The sequence below is a fragment of the Pristiophorus japonicus genome, chromosome 4, assembly GCF_044704955.1.
Source record: "Pristiophorus japonicus isolate sPriJap1 chromosome 4, sPriJap1.hap1, whole genome shotgun sequence".
In the NCBI taxonomy this organism is placed as follows: domain Eukaryota; kingdom Metazoa; phylum Chordata; class Chondrichthyes; family Pristiophoridae; genus Pristiophorus; species Pristiophorus japonicus.
Genome location: NC_091980.1, coordinates 76,871,545 through 76,893,376, shown reverse-complemented (window position 1 = coordinate 76,893,376; position 21,832 = coordinate 76,871,545). Strand labels below are relative to the sequence as shown.

At 42.7% G+C, this 21,832-nt stretch overlaps 1 protein-coding gene across 2 annotated transcripts in view; it reads right to left on the bottom strand.

Annotated features, from left to right (window-relative positions):
• Positions 1 to 21,832, bottom strand: part of fam193b (family with sequence similarity 193 member B) — a 109,369-nt gene that overhangs the window by 4,061 nt on the left and 83,476 nt on the right. The window contains exons 4-10 of one of the 2 annotated variants that reach the window (XM_070878379.1): positions 18,797 to 18,902; positions 16,016 to 16,541; positions 13,770 to 13,962; positions 12,758 to 12,988; positions 10,243 to 11,377; positions 5,005 to 5,082; positions 4,495 to 4,576 (exon numbers count right to left, since the gene is read on the bottom strand). In XM_070878379.1, the coding sequence (XP_070734480.1) occupies positions 4,495 to 4,576; positions 5,005 to 5,082; positions 10,243 to 11,377; positions 12,758 to 12,988; positions 13,770 to 13,962; positions 16,016 to 16,541; positions 18,797 to 18,902 (2,351 nt within the window). The remainder of the gene's footprint in view (positions 1 to 4,494; positions 4,577 to 5,004; positions 5,083 to 10,242; positions 11,378 to 12,757; positions 12,989 to 13,769; positions 13,963 to 16,015; positions 16,542 to 18,796; positions 18,903 to 21,832) is intronic. The other variant, XM_070878380.1, reaches the window with a different exon arrangement.

Sequence of the window (21,832 nt, the reverse complement as noted above, 5' to 3'; positions counted from 1 at the left end):
AAGCAAACAGGCACGAGATAGTAGGAAAGAGAGGAAGAACAAGAGCAAGCAAGCATGCGTGCGACGGGAAGAGCACGTACCTGAGGGAGAAAGTGAGTGAGCACGTGGAAGAGGTGGGGTGGGGGGCGGAAAAGAGAGGGAGAATGTATATGAGATAGTACATGCGCAGGAGAGAGAGACTGCATGAGGGGCAATGAAGACAGCACATGCGCAAAGGGGTTTGAAGCGAGCAGGAAAGAGACAGGGAGACTGAGAGCAAGAGACCCAGAGAGAGAAAGAGTGCAGGCAATGGAAAGAGTGAGAGAGAGAGACTAAGTGAATGAAAGCAAACGGATGCTTGAGAGGGAGAGATAATGAGCACGTGCATGTGGGGAGTGCACGAAAGTGAACGAATTTGAGATATTGAAGAGAAAAAGCACGAGAGAATGAGAAAGAAAGCGAGAGTGCACACTCACACAGTGCGCTTGAGCAACGGAATAAAAGAGCGCATGAGGGACAGAGTAAACACAAAGGGAAAAAATGAGAGAGGTACACACAGAAACTGAAGACAGCTCAGTACAAGCACTGCATTTCTGCAAAGAAAAATGCAGTGGACAAGAATGGTCTCCCATCAGCAAAGCAAAAATGGGTACAGGTCACCAACAGGGATTTTGTTCTGTTCTCCCACAGGAGAATGATCATCTCTCCACTTCAGGATTGTAGGCAGGTATGATTCCTGAAAAATGTTGATTTTTCACATTAAAACTAGCGTATTCTGGTGAATTTAAAATAGTTAAGATTTAACAACTGATCATTTTTAATCTAACAAATTATAGTAGAAGTATATGGATTCCTAACCAAACCATCACTTTCCCAGAAACTACCTAAACAGTCACTCTCCCCTTTACAGAAGGATTTCCTTCACTCCTTCAGCCCCCAATCCACAGAAGCAGTTTATCCCCAACCCCATTCAATTCACAGAAGCACTCTCCCCTTCCAACCCACAGCACAATCCACAAAGTTGCTCTAAGCACTTCCAGTACCACCCCCATCAGATTATACTCTCCTTCCTTTGACGATCTTCCTACAGCTGTGCCTCGCTGCTGTCCAAAAAGCTGCTGCTTCACTCAGGGAACAGATTCTCCACTGTGGGTAGGAATTCCAAAACTCTCAAGACCAGAACTTCTCACTATCAGCTTGCAACATAAAGCCCAGCAAGAAGATTATCAAGGAGTACTGCAGCAATTGCTTTCCACCCAGACCTCTTGCAGCAGAGCTCACCATTTTACTGCTCCTGGCCAAAGACGACCCTAAGTGGAGGAAGAGCATCTGGAAGGGCGCTGAGCACATTGAGTCTCGCTGCTGAGAGCATGTAGAAAACAAGCACAGGGAGCGTGCGGCAAACCAGTCCCACCCACCCTTTCCTTCGGCGACTGTCTGTCCCACCTGTGACAGAGACAGTAATTCCCGTATTGGACTGTACAGTCACCTGAGAACTCACTTTTAGAGTGGAAGCAAGTCTTCCTTGATTTCGACGGACTGCCTATGATGATGATGATGCTCCGAGAATAAAAGTTATACCGATCTGTGTACAGTGTGTACACTTGGCCATGCTTCTGGAAGGAAGCACTTGGCGAGTCTGGAAAACCTGTGCCGCATGGGCCAGGGGGGAAAAGGAAGAAAAAAAAAAAGAGGGCTGAGAATAGGAGTTTGTGCTTCACACACCTTCACCCTGCTTTACCAGGCTCAGAGTTGGGCGTCCCGCTTTGAGTACAAAGATGCCCTCCCAACCCACTCTCAATTTAAATTCAGTGGGGGAGAAATTGGGCTCCTTCGCGTCTCCGGTCGGTGATAATGTGGCACAAATGGGTTTGCGACTGGGCGCAGCAAGATCAGCGATTCCCGCTAAGTCCAGCAGGAATTTTGCGACGGCGGCGGCACAACATTGCACCTGATCTCCTTCGCCCGGAGATCGCAATGTCATCACCATGCATAAACCCGGACCCAAACTTGCGTTCCGCCCCCGGGCAAAAACACCGACAACTGCAGGAGATGCCCATTGGGAGGCCGGTTGCTTCGGAGGCAATGCTTAACGGCGAATTGGCCGAGGTAAGTAAAAAAAAATTGCAAATCTCTCTTTCCAATTTTTTTTTACCTTGTTTCCTGCCCATGATCGATCAGCACTCTGCTGCAGTGCATCGGGCTGAATGGACCGGATAGCAGCTGCCGTCGGGGAGAAGTTAAGTCTTCTTTTGCAGAGCCTGCAGCGATGGCCCTTCCCTTAAGGGAGGGAAGGAGTCTTCCAACACAGCAGCACTGCACGGCCCATTGTGCAGCACTGCACACCTACCGCCCCGCCTGCTGCCTCTTGCACTCCAGGAAGGAAGTGGAGCGCTTGATTTAGTGCTCCACTTCCTTTCTGGAGTGGAACCGCCGAATATTAAAAAAATGTGAAAACATTAGCGCCTGCCGCTAACTTTTCAAACTTTTAATAGTTAGCACCCCGTCCCCAATTTCTCTCCCAGTGTATCTTATATCTTCTCATCCTAAAACGTTCCTTAATAAATCTGGTAATCATTGCATCAAACCAGATTAAAGAAGTCTGCGGTATTTACTTCTCATCTTCAAGTAGTCCCCTTGCCCACCACACCACAGCCCCAAACACACCCAATCTGGTTCAGGTCCAGACTAGGTCCTTGCATGAGTTTGAACAGAGAGAGACAGACAGGATGAGAGAGAGAGAGAGAGAGAGAGAGAGAGAGAACGCAAGAAATAGGAGCAGAAGGAGGCCATTCTGCCCCACGAGCCTGCTCCACCATTCAATAAGATCATGGCTGATCTTCAACCTCAACTCCACTTTCCTGCACTATCACCATAACCCTTGATTCCCTTAATATCCAAAAATCTATCGATCTCTGTCTTGAATATACTCAAAACCTGAGGCTCCACAGCCCTCTGGGGTAGAGAATTCCAAAGATTCACTACCCTCTGAGGGAAGAAGTTTGTCCTCAACTCAGTCCAAAATGGCCAACTCTACAGCCAGGGGAAACATCCTCCCTGCATCTACCCAGAGAAGCCCTGTAAGAATTTTGTATGTTTCAATGAGATCACCTCTCATTCTTCTAATCTCTAGAGAATATAGGCCTAGTCGACTCAATCTCGCCTCATAGGACAATCTCCCCATCCCAGGAATCAGTATGATGAACCTTCATTGCATTCCCTCTGTGGCAAGTATATCCTTCCTTAGGTAAGGAGACCAAAACTGTAGACAATAATCCAGGTGTGGTCTCACCAGAACACTATATAATTGCAGTAAGACATCTTTAGTCCTATACTCAAATCCTCTTATAATAAAGGCCAACATACCATTTGCGTTTCTAATTGCTTGCTGTACCTGCATGTTAACTTTCAGATTCGTGTACGAAGACACCTCGGTCCCTCTGAACACCAACAGTTCCCAATCTCTCACCATTTAAAAAATACTCTGCTTTTCTATTTTTTCCACCAAAGTGGATAACTTCATATTTCTCCACATTCTATTCCATTTGCCATGTTCTTGCCCACTCACTTAGCCTGTGTATATCCCCTTGAAGTTTATTTGCAACCTCCTCACAACTTACATTCCCACCTAGTTTTGTATCATCAGCAAACTTGGATATATTACATTTGGTCCCCTCATCCAAATCATTGATAGAGATTGTGAATAGCTAAGGCCCAAACACCGATCCTCGCAGCAACCCCACTAGTTACATCATGCCAACCCGAAAATGACCTGTTTATTCCTACTCTCTGTTTACTGTCCATGAACCAATCTTCAATCCATGCTAGTATATTATCCCCAATCCCATGAGCTTTAATTTTGTTTAATAACCTCTTGTGTGGCACCTTATCGAATGCCTTCTGAAAATCCAAATATACACATCCACTGTTCCCCCTTATCTATTCTGCTAGATACCTCAAAAAACATTTAACAGATTTGTCAAACATGATTTCCCTTTCAAAGATCCATGTTGACTCTGCTCAATTCTATTATTATTTTCTAAGTGCCCTGTTACCACATCTTTAATAATAAATTCTATCATTTGAACTACTACTGATGTCAGAAAGAGACCGAAAGAGAGCAAAAGAATGTCAAATAACGAGCAAGAGACAGACAGTGACAGAAAAACACAGCAACAGAACACAAGTGAGGGCAAGACAGAGAACGAGGCAGTGCAAGCAAGAGCTCGAGCCAAAGCAACAAAGCGAGAGAATGAGAAAGAAAAAAAAAACAAGAGATGGAAAGATGCGAGAGTGGAAAGGCAGTTACAAGAACAGACATTTTTTTTTAAATCGGTGAACAATGCCACAAGATACCAACTGATGAAGTGTCAGATTAATTGGAAGTTTCTGGTAACTAGGAAAGCAGCAATGGATTTTTCCGTTCTCACCTGCAGAACACCAGGATCAAGTTTGGCCCTGTCCTAATCTCTGTTGAAGTACTCATGCTGATCAGTTTGCCCTCTCTTCACTTACCTCTTAAAATGTTCCACCTCACGGTCTGTCTCATCCATCTCCACGCTGTCAAGATCAATGTCTTTGGGAAGAAATACATCATCTGAGCGACAGAAAGAAAAAAGCTGCTGAGTACGATTACACAGCTCAAATGATAAATAAGCTCCATAATAAAATGTTATTAGCACACTTAAATTTTAACTTGACTAGTATAACATGCACTAGTTAAAATGACCAGAATTCAGGAACTTATTACAATCCTATAATGCTGGTGGTGTGTTAGCTTAAGTAAGGATACAGACAACAAAAGCAAATCCCAGTGTTCACAGACTTAATTTACATAGCTGTGAAACTATCAATGTGGGGCCTAGTTATTCAGCAGCCGTGGAAATTTGTTAATCCAAGTTAATCTTTTCATAAAAATGGGCAACTGTTCAGTCATTAAGATACTGGGAAGGTTGTTTTTCTTTTAAATACACAAAAATAACAGTCAAAGACATTGAGAAACTCCTGTTATCGGCGACTGCTTACCACTATGTTTGGGTCTTGGAGTACCAGAGGATGCCGGCACATTGTCCTGCCCTTCAGCATTTTCATCAGTTCTCAGTACTAGGGATAAAGAAAGAAAGACTTACATTTATATAGCACCTTTCACAACCACCGGAGGTCTCAAAGTGCTTCACAGCCAATGAAGTATTTTTGGAATGCAGTCACTGTTATGATGTGGGAAACGTGGCAGCCAATTTGCGCACAGCAAGCTCCCACAAACAGCAATGTGATAATGACCAGATAATCTGTTTTTGTTATGTTGATTGAGGAATAAATATTGGCCAGGACACCGGGAATAACTCCCCTGCTCTTCTTCGAAATAGTGCAAGAGGATCTTTTACGTCCACCTGAGAGGGCAGAGAAGGCCTCGGTTTAACGTCTCATCCGAAAGACAGCACCTCTGACAGTGCAGTACTCCATCAGCACTGCACTGGACTGTCAGCCTAGACTTATGTGCTCAAGTCCCTATAGTGGGACTTGAACCCACAACCTTCTGACTCAGAGGCGAGAGTGCTACCCACTGAGCCACAGCTGAGAGTCATTAAAACAGTAAAAAAATGAATTACAGGAAATATCATTGTAATTCACTTCATGAAATCACGACAACTTTTGTTAACATGCTACTTTGGTTATGTTAACAGGTGAATTCATAATGAGGAATAAAGAAATGGCAGACCAATTGAACAAATATTTTGGTTATGTCTTCACGCAAAAAGACACAAATAATCTCCCGAAAATACTAGGGGACTGAGGGTCTAGCGAGAAGGAAGAACTGAGGGAACTGAGGGAAATCCTTATTAGTCAGGAAATGGTGTTAGGGAAATTGATGGGATTGAAGGCCGATAAATCCCCAGGGCCGGTGAGTCTGCATCCCAGAGTACTTAAGGAAGTGGCCCTAGAAATAGTAGATGCATTGGTGGTCATTTTCCAACATTCCATCGACTCTGGATCAGTTCCTATGGATTGGAGGGTAGCTAATGTAACTGCACTTTTTAAAAAAAGGAGGGAGAGAGAAAACAGAATTATAGGCCGGTTAGCCTGACATCGGTAGTGGGGAAAATACTGGAATCAATTATTAAAGATTTAATAGCAACGCATTTGGAAAGCAGTGACAGGATCGGTCCAAGTCAGCATGGATTTATGAAAGGGAAATCATGCTTGACAAATCTTCTAGAATTTTTTGAGGATGTAACTAGTAAGAGTGGATAAGGGAGAACCAGTGGATGTGGTGTATTTGGACTTTCAAAAGGCTTTTGACAAGGTCCCACATAAAACAGATTAGCGTGCAAAATTAAGGCACATGGGATTGGGGGTATTGTATTGACGTGGATAGAGAACTGGTTGGCAGACAGAAAACAAAGTGTAGGAATAAACAGGTCCTTTTAAGAATGGCAGGCAGTGACGAGTGGGGTACCGCAAGGTTCAGTGTTGAGACCCCAGCTATTTACAATATATATTAATGATTTGGACGAAGGAATTGAATGTAATATCTCCAAGTTTGCAGATGACACTAAATCTGGGTGGCAGTTTGAGCTGTGAGGAGGATGCTAAGAGGCTGCAGGGTGACTTGGACAGGTTAGGTGAGTGGGCAAATGCATGGCAGATGCAGTATAACGTGGATAAATGTGAGGTTATCCACTTCGGTGGCAAAAACAGGAAGGCAGATTATTATCTGAATGGTAACAGATTAGTAAAAGGGGAGGTGCAACGAGACCTGGATGTCATGGTACATCAGTCATCGAAAGTAGGCATGCAGGTACAGCAGACAGTTAAGAAAGCAAATGGCATGTTGGCCTTCATAGCGAGAGGATGTGTGTATAGGAGCAGGGAGGTCTTGGTGAGACTACACCTGGAGTATTGTGTGCAGTTTTGGTCTCCTAATGTGAGGAAGGATATTGAGGGCGTGCAGCGAAGGTTCACCAGACTGATTCCCGAGATGTCAGGACTGACATATCAAGAAAGACTGGATCGACTCGGCTTATATTCACTGGAATTTAGAAGAATGACAGGGGATCTCATAGAAGCATATAAAATTCTGACGGGATTGGACAGGTTAGATGCAGGAAGAATGTTCCCGTTATTGGGGAAGTCCAGAACCAGGGGTCACAGTCTAAGGATAAGGATAAGCCATATAGGACCGAGATGAGGAAAACATTTTTCACCGAGAATTGTGAATCTATGGAAAGTTGTTGAGTCCAGTTCACTGGATATATTCAAAAGAGAGTTAGATGTGGCCCTTACGGTTAAAGGGATCAGGGGGTATGGAGAGAAGGCCGGAGTGGGGTACTGAAGCTGCATGATCAGCCATGATCATATTGAATGGTGGTGCAGGCTCAAAGGGCCGAATGGCCTGCTCCTGCACCTATTTTCTATGTTATATCCCTGCATTTGTCACTTTTAAAGACGGGCTGCAAGTAGGCCCATGCTTTCACAAATGTGACGTTATATACAGCCTCCGGGAGACACAGACCTCCAATTGGGATAAACAGTTCTCCAACTTTATTCTCTCCTTGTGGTTAAGTATCAAACAGCACCAGACTGTTCAAATCACATATTTTGTTTTAGATTACAAAGGAAAAGATCAAATATCTATTCCCATTGGACAACAGGTCTGAAGTGTGAATCTCAGCCAATTGTGCTGAAATTTCAATTTTCTCAGTCATGAACCTTGCACCATTGCTCATTCAAGTGACCAGATACTGCAGCTGTTTATATTAAAACAAATATTATTATACTGTATTCTACCTGGTTATTCACAGCTCTTTGTGCATGGTGCAGCAATAAGTTTTCAGACAGCATGACTGTAGATTCTGTAGCTTCAGTTTGGTTACATTGAGAGCTTAAGGCTCTCCTCGTCTCCACTATATCACATTTTCAAATTCCCACTTTGCATGTCTCATTGGCAAAAACAGAATGACTACATTTAGGTTGAAGAAACATGTATTACGATTCAACCATAAAGTTCCACAAGTATATGCACCCTCTCCCTCAAATGAGGAGTCAAATCCAGTAGAGGGTGCTTCCACGAGTCCAGCATACAAGTAATATGTCAAAATATTTTAATAACATGGGATGTAACAACAACTTCTATTTATATAGAAGTTTATATAGATCTATTTATAAAGGAGATATTCGTAGAGGTGACCAAAAGCGTGATCAGAGTTAAGTTTTAAGGAGGTTCTGAAAGAATGATAGGGAGGTGGAGAGGCAAATAGTTTATGGCTGGGATTGAAAATGATGACTTTGGTCTTCCTAATGTTGACCTGGAGGAAATTGCAGTTCATCCAAGACTGGATGTCAGACAACTGGTCTGACAGCAGAGAGGCAGTGGAGCGGGTATTTCAGGTAATGCAGAACTAGAGCTGGGTCCAGTCACATGTCTGTGAATGATGTTGCCAAGGGGCAGCCTGTAGATGAGAAGTGCAAGGGCTAAGATGCTAGGGGGCCTCCAGATGTGGCGTCAAAAAGAGAAGGCATTTTTGGAGATGTGCTGGCTCTGACTGGACCGGCAAGAGTGGAACCAAGTTGGACAATATGAGAGAGGCGTTGGAGGAAGGTGGTATGATCAACCATGTCAAAGCTGCAGAAAGATCGAAGGAGGATAATGCACCACGGTCACAATCATAGAGGATGTAATTTGGACTTTGGTTAGGACCGCTTCAGGTTTCTGTCCCTACCACACAACACTGAAGAGAGAGTTTCAAACCTGGAGTTTGCAGGAAAGATGAGCATAGATTTGGGAGGCGACAACTTATTCAAGGACTTTTGAGGTTAAACCATGATTGAGATGGGTCAATAGTTTTCAAGGAAGAGCCGGTTTTCTTTTGAGGAGGGAGTGATGGAAGTTTTGAAAGGCAGGGAGACAGTACCTAAGGAAAAGGAACTATTTACAATTCCAGCTAACATGGGGCCATGAAGTTGCATTATCAGCATTTTAATGGGAATGAGGTTAAGGGAGCAGGAGATAGGTCTCATCAATGAGATGTGCTCAAAAAGGCTTTGAGGGGAAATGGCAAAGAAAGTAAAGAGATGCAGGTTCAGGGCTATGGCAAGAGGAAAGGTTAGTCTTGGTTGGCAAGGGGAAGGGGGCAGGATGTGGCAGAGGCAGCTCAACTGTGGTGTCAATCTTAGTGAGCTTCTCATTGGAAGCAAGGCCGGAGGGAGGAGAGGGGTTTAAGGAGAAGGTGGTAAAAGCAAAGTGTTATCTTTGCTCTCGAAGATGATGATGATGGAGTAATGGATGGTTTTGGCAGAAAGCGAGACCCGATATCGCTTGATGTGATCCAGTTAAACTAGTTGTGTGCAAAATACTCTGAAGTCTGAACCCCTTGCACGAGGGAATGAAGATAGGGGTATCAGGGAGAGGGAGCAGGATGAGAGCGCGCAAATATTTTGCTGGGGTCAACAGCATCAAACTTGGAGGCGAGTGAGTGGTTGAGCAAATTGGTAGCAACCTTCTTAATTGAGAATATTCTTGGTTTATATAATTCTCTGCTTTGTCATGGCAATGCCATAAGATACAAGTACCAGCTTGAACCATATTGCTATAAAAAAGTTAAAACAAAAAAAGTGCCAAGGAGATTTCAAGGGTGTAATCTAACTTCAGAGCTACTGATGGCATTATGAACTGTTCTAAACTCTTTTACAGGGCTGAAAACCTAAATGTGTCTGTTTTACTACATTCTCCAGCCATATCATGGTGGACCTGGTTACTTGTGTGTTTACTTTGCTGCCTTTATATGCAGCTCCAGTCAGGAGGATGACAATCCGATTTTCCCTTCATCAACCAGCAACTGAAAGTGAAGATGGGTTGTAAAAGCATTTCTCCTCCCACACTTTCCCATTAAACAGCCTGTTGAGCATCTGAACTCCCACTGATCTCGGTAAAATGCAGTACAATTCGTAGCTCTGGGCTTTTACTTGAAGAAAAAAGTGCCTGGTCTGTATATGACATCGTCTTTATAGTCAGCTATTAATGTTTGTTGCTTCCACCGAATGGTTTTCTTCTGGTAACATACATATTTCTACTTACTGTATTTAAATGATAAAGTGGAGGTGCCATAACATGCTGTCACTTCAGACACTTTCCACATACAGGATATATTCAAATTCCAGCTCTGCCCACTTTAGAATTTCACTAATTGCCCACTTGCTCAGTTAGTCACAGGAGCCTTTGAGGGGCTAAACATGCAAAACAAAATATACACTGATTAAACTTACCAACAGAGTTGTTGGTCTTGTCTTGTTTCTTCTTTTTGCCTTTCTTGTTCTTGCCCTTTGACTGAGAGATGTCAGTTGTCACTTGCTGCTCTTCTTTGACTCCCCTAGTTTCAGATCCTTCCACCTTCTCAGTATTTGAATTTTTAGCATTACATTTCCTGTCTTCACCAGTTTCAGAGTTGCCAAGAACATTGACTCCTTTCCACTTGCCTTGCCTGGGCTCATCACATTTGACAGTCACGGTCTTTGCAGTCTCTGCTGACTTACCATCGTGATTCTGGCCATTCTTATGTTTGGCAGCAGGCGCATGCTGCTTGGAACCCTGCATTTTGGGAGCTGTAGGATGTTCGTGCTCTTTTCTTGAAACCACGGTTTTGCCCTTGGTCTCCTCAGAGGACTGTTGCTTGGGTTGCCTTGGTTGTTTCCCATTTCTTGATATCTGCTGCGTCACTTTCGACTCTGATGGTTTATGCAGCACCACTGCGCCAGCGTCCTCCAGTCGGAGTGTGGAAATATTTTCAGCCTTTGAACAGCTGCCCCTCGATTTCTTTCCTAATGAGTTTTCCAGTGCAAGCATATCAGAGCCATTGTACTCCTGATTTGTGATGACTGCATGCTTATTTCCATTCAACAAATGGTTCTGCACAATTCCTGGTGTCGTTAAGGACAAGTTCAATTTGAGTTTCTGATGGTCTATTATTCTTGTCTCTTCTTTGTCCACAGTGCCATTGCTTTCTATCAGTAAGCCCTTCTCCACAGATGTCAACTCTGGAAAGTCATCCTTGGGTAGATCACATAGATTGAAGTTTGCTTTGATGGAATCTCTGATTCGGTCTTTAAGCTGCTCCAGCCTGCTGGTTAAGATGCTGCTTACACGCTGCAACTCCACCTGGTGCCATAGCTCTTGTTGATTAAGTTTCTCCTCTATATCTTCTTGAAAATGCTGGTTGAGCTTTGATACTTTCTCCTCGATATCCTCTTGGACATGCTGGTTGAATATCAAGACTTTCTCCTCTATACCCTCTTGGATGTGCTGATTTATCACAGAAACATTCTCCAGATCCTGAATATGCATTGTAGATGGGCATGGTTTCTCTGGTCTTTGATCACAAACCTCTGAACGGGCTTTCTCCTGCTGGAGCACAAACACATGGAGCAGTAAAGTTAAGCGTGCACCTTGTTATCAGCTGCACAATTAAAATTAGACAAGAACTCCTAGTGTAGGCTAGAATTTCTACGAGCAGTACATATAAATGTGATCATTTGTACCACCACCCATTTAAATCATAGGATACTCCAACCTAAAACAATAATAAATTGTACTTGTATAGCACTGCTAATGTCGGAAAACATCCCAAAACGTTTCACAAAGGTGTAAAAAAAAATTTTTATTGAGCCAGTGAGTGAGAGATTAGGAGGGTTAACCAAAAGCTTGGTCGAAGAGGTGGGTTCTAAGGAGGGTCTTAAAAATGAGGTAAGGGAGGTGGAGAGGTTTAAGAGAGAATTCCAGTTTGAGACCTAGGTGACTGAAAGCACTTGCCAAAGGTTGGGTGATGATCAGGTGTGGGTGTGGGGGAAGGGGGGAATGATACACAAAAGGCTGAAGTGTACAAGGGGTGAGATTTGTAGCGCTAGATGAGGTTATTGGGTGAAAAAATAATATGGAAGGATACACAAAGCGTTAATGTAGATTAATAAGGATGGGTGTGATGGGCAAGCGGGACTTGATGCTGGATAATATACACAGTAGAGTTTTCGATGAGCTGAACATTTTACATTTTAATTTGGAAAAAACATAAAATCTGTTGACAAAGTTTCTATTTTACCATGTAAATGATCCCAGGGATCAAACGACTTTCTGACAAAGTTAAAACAGCCACTGGCCTTGTGTAGCAAGACTAGTCGAGGACTATGGATGTCAAGGTTTACATGGAATGAAAAACAATTTAGTTCACTGAAATTCAAGACAGGAGTGAAATAATGTCAAAAGTGAGTTTAATATACAGCACCATTCGTATTGCTTTTGCAGTATGCTCCTGATAACTGTCATTTTTTGTACTAAAAAACTAGGAAGAATTCAGTGCTTCAAAATGGAATTAATTAAACCAGTAACTTCTGACTCCTATTCAATCAACAAATCAGGCTGGCTGATAGATATAGTAGCGAGCATATCTTATTTGTTCCTAATCTACGATTTACCTTGAAATAAATCCAGGCTGCAGTTGGGTGAAAACTCAAAGGGTAGCAGTTTCTCAGCCTGCCCATGTTTAAAGCAACTGTCAGAGGATTGCTAACTCTCAAGAATTGGTGGAATAGACTTCTACCAATACCAACTTACAGGTTCTTTTGGTACAAACTTGGAATGAAGCTAACACAGCCGAGTTACCCAAGTGTTCCCCACGATCAAACAACTCCACTCAGCACATAAAGTGGATTCCTCTTTTGACCCAATAACTAATCATCCCTTTCCTAAGCTCCTCCCACATTGCTAGCAAAACAAAGGCACAAACCGTACCTTTTTCTGCTTGTGCCGTGCTCTTTTGGCTGCTTTGGCACTGTTGACTGGTTTCTGTTCTGAGCTGTTGATGTAGTTTAACAGGTCTTCAACATTCCTTTCATCTACTGGTGGTTCTCGGATGGATCCATTACTCGATTTCTGTGGGAGCTCCTCTTTGCGTTTTGTCAGCCGTGTCCTTAGCTTCTCCCGGATTTCAGTGTAATTTCTACTGGTCGGAGCTGCAGGAGGCTTGAACAGAACTGTAAATGTAACTATTTTGTCAATGTGCCAAAAATATTGTTACAGTGCACTGCAAGTGTGACAGAGTCTATGATTTTGACATGTGCTCTTGTTTTTTTGAAATTAGTCGCACAAAACAGAACTTCAATCATACACTAAACCTGTTCATTCTTTACTGATTCATCAACATTTCATTTACAATTTAGTATGTGTCTTTTCTCTTTCCTCTCCCAGTAAATAATCTTTACACCTTCAGCCTCAACCACTCTAAACACGTCAATTATGCACAACAAACAAATTGTAACAGCATCCATGGATCCAAACAATCCTTTTCCGAGCAGTTCTTCAGTAGTTCTACCTTTACCACACTATCATTATAATCAGATTTGGAAGGAAAGGTTGGGGATAATTTGCTGTTTTGACAAATAGAATAGGTGAATACATTATGACAATCATGAGACTTGCACAATTATCAGAATAATGTTTTGCTTGAAATTTACTGGAGTATCTCACAAAATAGCTATTGCAATAGCTATTCTTGTGAAGCCTCCCTGAAATTTGAATTTATTGGTCCAAGTGAAAGGAAGAATGTGCAATTTATGTAGTGTTTTTCACTTATTCAGTATGTCCTAAAAACCCTTCACACTCTACGAATTGCTTCAGAATTGTATACAATGTTTTGTAAACAAATTCGGTAACCAATAATCTCCTCTCGCTCATGAGAGAGCAATGTGCCTCATGTCAGCTGAACAACTTTACAATGTTAACTTCCTAACTGGGTTGCACTCACCGGCCCGTGACCAAAGAACTCGCAATAGCAACAATCACAGTATTTTCCTTCCTTCTGATTGGCAGAGTGGGATGTACATGAGCTGTGCTCTGAACAGCTGTCGTCTTCTTCCAGACTTTCATCTGCATTGTGCATCTGTGTAGGGCTGTAAGCAGTTTCATTTGTGCACAGACGACTCTTACAAGACTGGTCCCTAGAAAGAGGCAACACACCAAGTTTCAAAATAATGAAAAATTGCAATTGCAGCAGCACTTGCACCTCCAGCATACTCTAGAAGCGTTGCTGATTTTAATTTCTAACAAATACTTCAGGATGCACGAACAAAAGCTTATCTTGACTTTAACAGACAATTGCACAGCTATTCAAAAAGCACTGTTTATTCTCGTTAGACATTTTTATCTTTCCATTAAGTTTTGTTGTGTCATACATTTTTCTCCCCTTTTTCAGGTCTCTACACTTCTCATTACCTATCAGACTGACACGTTACATATCTTGCTTCTATACAGCACCACCTACAGGTGGGAAACTGGCACAACAGAAACAGTTTAAATTTACAACATCCCCACTTAGAGGACAGAATTGAGTATTACAGTACAATACAAGTATACTAGAACTCTTATCAACTGCTTTGGAAGAGAAAAAAAGTGTTCATAATCCTTAAGGCACTGAACATACCGCAGATTTGAATTATGTGGGAGGAAATTATGTAAAATGAGTGTTGAGAATCAACAGAAACACATAAGTGATAAAATAAACACTTAATCCAGTAGTGGATTAGTTTAGATTTTTTTTAAAGTTTAGACAGTGAGCAGATAGTTAATGAGAACACCTCAAAACATTTGAGTGAAATAAATCCATTGAAATTTTTAAAAATATTTAAAAGATAGAATGCTTGAAATGGAATTGCTGTTCAATTAATAAAACTGTCTATTCCCGAGACCATCCTCTCCCTGCCACCACACATATTGCGAACAGCCCCTCCTTTCAAGTTTGTCACAGCTAATGATAATGAGGTAATTGATTGCAGAATCATCTGGAGAACCAATCCAGTTAAGACAAAGGTTAAATTAAGGTTTGCATGTCTGTTCTGTAAATTCAAGCCCACAACTAATTCAGTCCTATACCACAGACTGTGCAATTCACACCCCCTGGGAACAATTGAGACAGTATTATTTTATATCCTTATAAAAACAGTAAACTTCTAACAGTCGTTCCACTTTCATCTCGACACTATAGAAAACCCCACACTAAAGTAAACATACCCATTTCAAACCAATGACCAGGAAGCCGAAACTAGCCAATCAAAATGCCCCCTGTTGTCACAACCTTGAAGATATTTTTAAAGCTATGAGAACAGAAAAGGGTTGTTCTCTCAGCAGAGCATTTTAAACAATTTTTGTCACCAATCAAGGGCAGCCTTTATCAGTTGTCCCAGCATGGGAGTTTTAAATGGGCTTCCTAGTGTTTTCAGAGATTGGAGTTTAAGAAAACCTCAGACAGCAGCAGGCAAGGAGATGGAGCTCATAGCAGGGAGCAAGCAAAGTGAAGAATAGCAGAGGACCAGACCGACAGCAGAAAAGAACAGCAGAGGGGCATACCAAATCAAACAGAGAAGTGAACACGCAGCCAGTCAAGAGAGGTTTGAATTTTGGTGTATGGAAGGCTCGGATGTTTTTGGAAGTACTTTGTTGAAGAGTTTGAAATTCACATGAAAAATGTAAAACTTAGTTTTCTACATGTTTAAGTTTTCAAGTGAATATTAATAAAAATGAAATCATGGGACTCGCACATAAGTCACAAATATTGACAATGCTGATACTGTGAAGGTATGTGTTAAAAGTCTCTCCAATAAATGTGGCAATGTTTTCATATTAAATAAAGTGATTATGTTGAGCATGGTGTTTAATCATGACCTGACCTCACGTGTTTTCCACTCACTGGTTGCAGCACATGGATCTGGCCCCCTGCGTAACTCTTGCTGTACAAGCTATTGCTATATTCAAAGTACAATCCAAGCATTTAAATTAGAGACCTCGGTACTTAGTGCAGGTTTCACCAAGGCTGAGAATAATTTCCTCATTGTGTATTACTTTCAGAGAGAAAGGCAAGAGCTTTGCTGTTCTGGTTTTGTCAATGATTCCTTCAAATTGAAACATCCATTCACACCTAACTGCAATCCCCAATATCAGTGTCAGTGGGAGACATCTTAGGAAGTAAAATATCCAGATTTGAGAGCAAATACTAACCTGCAGACACCACTGCCTGGAACAGCTGGGTTTGGTGTGGCGGTTACTGGGCAAGCTCCATTATAGTGGCTGGTACAAATAGGGGCAGCTGCTGTAGTCTTTGGAAAAGGAGATAACCCACTGTTAGGGATATGAGGGCTAGCACTTGGAGGCACTGGGGTCACAAGTACACCTGTAGAAGCAGCAGCAGAGGTTTTTGAAATCAAGGACACATCTGGAGATGCAGCAGTAGTCATGGCAGCTGCAGAAGTCTTGGGTACATGAGGCAGAACTTGTGGGATACCAGATGCCACAGGTGGTCTCCGATTTGAATTTGTGGAGGTTACAGTGCTGTGTGGCAGAGTACATGGGGTTGTAGAAGTTGAATGTCCGTGCTGATGAATGGAAACCGCTGGCTCATTAATAACTTGAGAAGGAGACTTTGGTGCTGCAAGAGGATGTTGATGGGAGGACAGCCCAGTGGGACTGTTGGGAGGTGCCGCTAGGACAGAATACCTGTGATCTTCTGAGCAGTGGAACTCTCCGCCTGGAAGACAAAATCCTGTAGGTTATACAAAGAGTGCAATCTGAACATCAGTTTCAGCCAAGAATGGGAACACCCAATAATTTAGTCAAAACATTGATTTTGCATCTGTACATAAGATACAGGAGCAGGAGTAGGCCAAACGGCCCCTCAAGCCTGCTCCGCCATTCAATACGATCATAGACTCAGGTCCACTTCCCTGCCCGCTCCCCATAACCCCATCATCATTTAAGAAACGGTCAATTTCTGTCTTAAATTTATTCAATGTCCCAGCTTCCACAGCTCTCTGAGGCAGCTAATTCCACAGACTTACAACCCTCAGAGAAGAAATTTCTCCTCATCTCAGTTTTAAATGGGCGGCCCCACATTGGTGCACCACATTACTGAAATTAAAACAGAAAATAGAGATGTCCTTGTGCATTTTGAAACAGATTTAAAACAAGCAGTACAAGAGAAATATACACCAGATTCAAATACATACTTGTAAACACAACAGTGGTTAAAATGGGAAATCAAGAAGAACATTAACTGACCTAAAAACTGAATTCCCATTTTAGCCCCTTGTGTGACCTGCAACCACCACATTTTCATCTTCAGAAGAGTGTAGAGTAATCTATCAACTGCTAGCCTTCAAACTAAAATACAACAGGATCCCCCACAGGTATGCTATGCTCAGCTGAACGATGCATTTCTGTAAATAACAGTGTCCAAATGGAATAAAATATGAAGATTTAGGAGTGCTCCATTTAGGATCCTTAATGAAACGTAATGAAGTTCAGCAACTGAGAACAGGCAAGTCTGAGTCAAATTACTCAACTTCAGCCCAGTATAGCTGGGGCATTCTACTCGTTAGAGAGGAGTTTCCAAATTTGTCTGAGGAATAATGCAGTTGGGCCCATTTATGTCGCACGAACGTAGTTTTCTCTAATTAATTTGCTGATGTAAATTGGACATTTTCACACTGGAAAAAGAGTTGGCTGAGAGGTGATATGCTGGATGTTTTTAGGATTCTAAAGGGACTAGATAAAGTAAACCATGACAAGCTATTTCACCTTGTCCAGAAAGTAGAACCGAACACGGCCTGTGCTCGAAGGGGAATAAATTCAAAACTAATCTGCGGAAACAATATTTCAGCGAGCAAGTGGTCAATCTACGGAAAGGACTCCCTTAGGACACAGTGGATGCGGTTAGTATTTATCCATTTAAATGCAAATTAGATAGATTTCTTTATGAAAATAATATTTTGGGACACAGTATACGAGTAATTTGAGACATGATGTGGTAAGTGTAGCACGCTTGAGGGGAATAGGTGACTTTGGGCCGATGGTTCCCAAAGCTCTCCGCCATTGGGGTTTTCCTCACGTTATGCCCGAGTCTGTTGTTGACTAATAAAGATTGATTGCTATGATTAGTCAACAACTCCATTATCATTGTATCATGTGACTATCAGGATGATGGAAGGCAAACAAGACTACCTTGGTCTTTCTTGTCCTGCAATTCTCGTTTTCCCAATTAATTCTTTCAATTCTCTGTTCATATTACAGCCATTTCCTTTACGCATTTACTCTGGTCAAGCAATTCTGTTTTGCAGCCAATGACCAGCACTTTCTACCGTTATGGATGTCAAATTCAGAACTAAAATATACCATATGGAAACCATCACAGCCTCATCCCCTTTAATCCAGTGTCTGATTTTGATTTACGTTAAAATATTTTTGTCTTAGTCTGGGATTCGATATACATGATGAATTGGACAGATGCAGGACAATTCAAACCTACATAACACTGTATTAGTTACAAATTAAATAGGAAAAACTCTTCCATTCAAGTCAAAAATGAGCACGTTTTGTAAACAGTTTATTATTGCCAAAGCTCACATGCAGTCTGTACAATTCACCTTTGCATGCGCTGCCAATGACAATCTGCAAGAATTCAGAAGAGCCACCTGCACAGTTCCACCCAATGGAAGTATCTTTGAAAGGGTGAGCTTGAAATATTCCTGGATAGGAGTTTTGCATTCACATGCAGACTCATGGTACCAGTATTATTTTCCCCAAAGAACTACAATGCAATATTGATATCATGCATGACAGCTACAAAAGTAACCTTTAATTTCATTTTAAGTCAGTTTCACTGTACCTTTGATCTGTTCCAACTCCAGGACAGAATGCATTAAACAAGGTAGCCGATTGCAACGTAACAGGGCATCAATAAATACCATTCGACAGGACTCCGGTTAAGAGTTTACAGGACATTACCTGGTGGCGTTGGCCTTCTGGACATGTTCTTACATTGCACAGAACTAGCTTTTACAGAGACACAGGAGGGCGATCTGGAACAGTCGCTAGTTACCCTGTTGAATTCCTAGAAAGGCACAAATAGGAAAGTCAGAGGAAAAACTCTTAAAATTAAAATTTAATCAGAATATACAAACATGTAATCAGTAACTGAAAGATAAATTGTTCTGAGGCAAACAGCTACAAAGGTAAATATCTAAAATATGCACAATGGATAGGAATCACAGAAACAGTTCAACACTTGTAGCACTGTTGCAATATGCAAAACGACTATCAGTGTCAAATGTGCAAATCGTTGAAGACCAAATCCAAATGAATCTGTGGATGAATCACTAATATAAAAGCTAATTCTGTTGCAATGTATTTCAAATGCAAGGAATGGGATTAAGCCCATCACCAGAGCTATATAGAAAATTCCATAGATTCTAGAACGGTTCCCACAGATTGGAAGGTAGCTAATGTAACCCTGCTATTTAATAAAGGAGGGAGAGAAAACAGAGAACTACAGACCAGTTCGCCTGACATCAGTAGTAAGGAAAATGCTAGAATCTATTATTAAAGACATGGTAATAGGGCAGAGTCAACGTGGATTTATGAAAGGGAAATCATGTTTGACAAATCTGTTCTGAGTTTTTTGAGATTGTAACCAGCAGAATAGATAAGGGGGGTGGACCAGTGGATGTGGTGTATTTGGATTTTCAGAAGGCATTCAATAAGATGTCACACAAGGTTATTGAACAAAATTAGGGCTCATGGGATTGGGGGTAATATACTTGTGTATGTATAATATAAGTATACTCCCTGTACACTCAATGTACAGTTACATAAGACTACTGAATGTATCTTCACACTGTATACACTATGCTTGTACCACCAGAGGGTGCAACTGGTAGAGACCTAGGGGTCACCTGTACATGACAGGTAACTGGGTATAAAAGGGAGCTCACCATGCTGTATCCTCACTCAGGAGCTGTAATAAATGGACTAAGGTCACCACAGTTCAAGTGCAATCCTTGCCTCGTGGAGTCATTACTAGAGTGCTTACAGATACAATGGCCCAAAGTTTCGTGCCGCGGCGAAAACGGCGCACCTCCAAGCTGGGCGCTTGTTTATCGCGCCGGAAAAAAAATCCGATATTCTCAAGCTCCTTGGAGCTCGATGTCTGCTCAGCGCGGCGCGCTCTTCGCAGCAGGGGGCGGTGCCTAACACTCGCACCGATTTTCTAAGCAGCAGGGGGCGGGTACAATTTAAATTAGCCTTCGTGGTGCCGGCAACACTGCGCGTGCGTGTTGGAGCCTGCGTGCATGCACAGTCTCACACAAACATTGGCACTCGCCCATTTTTAAAAATACTGCAGAAAAAGTGAAGATTTGTCTCTTGGACCCCTGCAAAGGCTTGTAATGTAATTTTTTTTGATATTTCTGTGTGTGAGGGAGTGCTTTTAGCAGCACTGCTGAATAAATCACCTGCTGAAATCAGTGAGTTCAGCTTTTCACGACTAAACTTGCAGAACCAGTGCTACATTGGTGCATGCAAATTAAGGACTGTGTGTTTGGAGAAATAAGAGTGCCAATTCAACTTTGCAATGGATCAACGTCCACCAAGAACAAAGAATTTCTTGCATGAGGAAGTGGAGATATCAATCAACGTAATTGAGCAGAGATGGCAGGAGCTAGATACCAGCAACAGAGGTCGCATAAAAGTGCCACCAAAAGAAATGAAGAAACGCTGGAACCAAGTTGCAGAAGATTACTGCGCAGTGGTGCATACCAGGAAATCTGGAAGTCAGTGTAAAAAGAAATGACACGACCTTGGTCAAGTAGTTAGTGCAAGTAATATTTCCCATTTTTAATTTAATCGTAATTGTAACCTGGCTATCTGTATGTCCTACCTTGCAGACTGACACACTCTCTAAAAAGTTATATTTTACTCTTTGCAGAAGAAATTGGCCCACAACAAAAGGGAGGCAACTCGGACAGGAGGAGGCGTGTCCAATCTGCATCCACTGACACCCTTGGAACAAAGGGTAGCTGCTATGATGAGTCGGACATGGAGAAAAGCAATCGGTACAGCACAAGCTGGCCCGCACGCGAGGAAGAGGGTAAGTCCTGAAAATGCATCATGGCCCTTTAAATCAACCTGCTGCCTGGCCTGCTATGTGTGAGAGTACTCATGCCACCCACCCGGCCCCCTCCCTTGCTGTTAAGCATTTGACTGTTCTGATGTATTTTGCAGAACATGATGATGATGATGATGATGATGACGATGCTGCTGCTGCCAACCCTGAGGATCCTGAGGGTACAGAACAAGGACCAGTACAACCAGCTGCAGACTGGATGATGGCAGCGATGACTGAAATATCTTCAGGGGAGAGCTTCCAATTTAATGTTTATGAGCCCCCATCAAGGGGCATCAGAGTTTCAACCCCTAGCATCGGTCTTAGTTCCACCTTCCATGGTTTCGCTTCCGATGTTGCGGGTCCCAGTGGTGCTGCTGGTATAATGCAGCATTCTACAGTCAGTGCACTACCATCCCAGCCTGCGCCTCCCTCTCGCATAGGTTCTGGTTCCACCGACTATGGTTTTGATTTCGACGCTTCGGGTCCCAGTGTTGCTGCTGATATCATCGAGCAGTTTACACCCATTCGTCCAACATCCCAGCCCACTGCTCGCACTCGAGTGCTGTCGTCTGGAACACCGAGCATCCTACCGTTCCAGCCCGAGCCTCTCCCTCCAGTTCAGCCATCTGGAACACAGAGCGTCCCACAGTCCCAGCCTGCACCTCCCTGTGTAGTGGTGCCATTTGCAACACCGAGCATCCCACCGTCCGTGCCCGCGCCTCCCAGTGTAGTGGTGCCACAAGGCAGACCCAGGCAGAGGAGAAGGAGATTGGAGACACGCTCTCCTGAGATGCAGCGTGCAACAGATGCAACTCAGGTTGTGGCATTGGATATGGAGACCAATGAGCTTACCCGATCACTCATCGGTGGCGTCAATG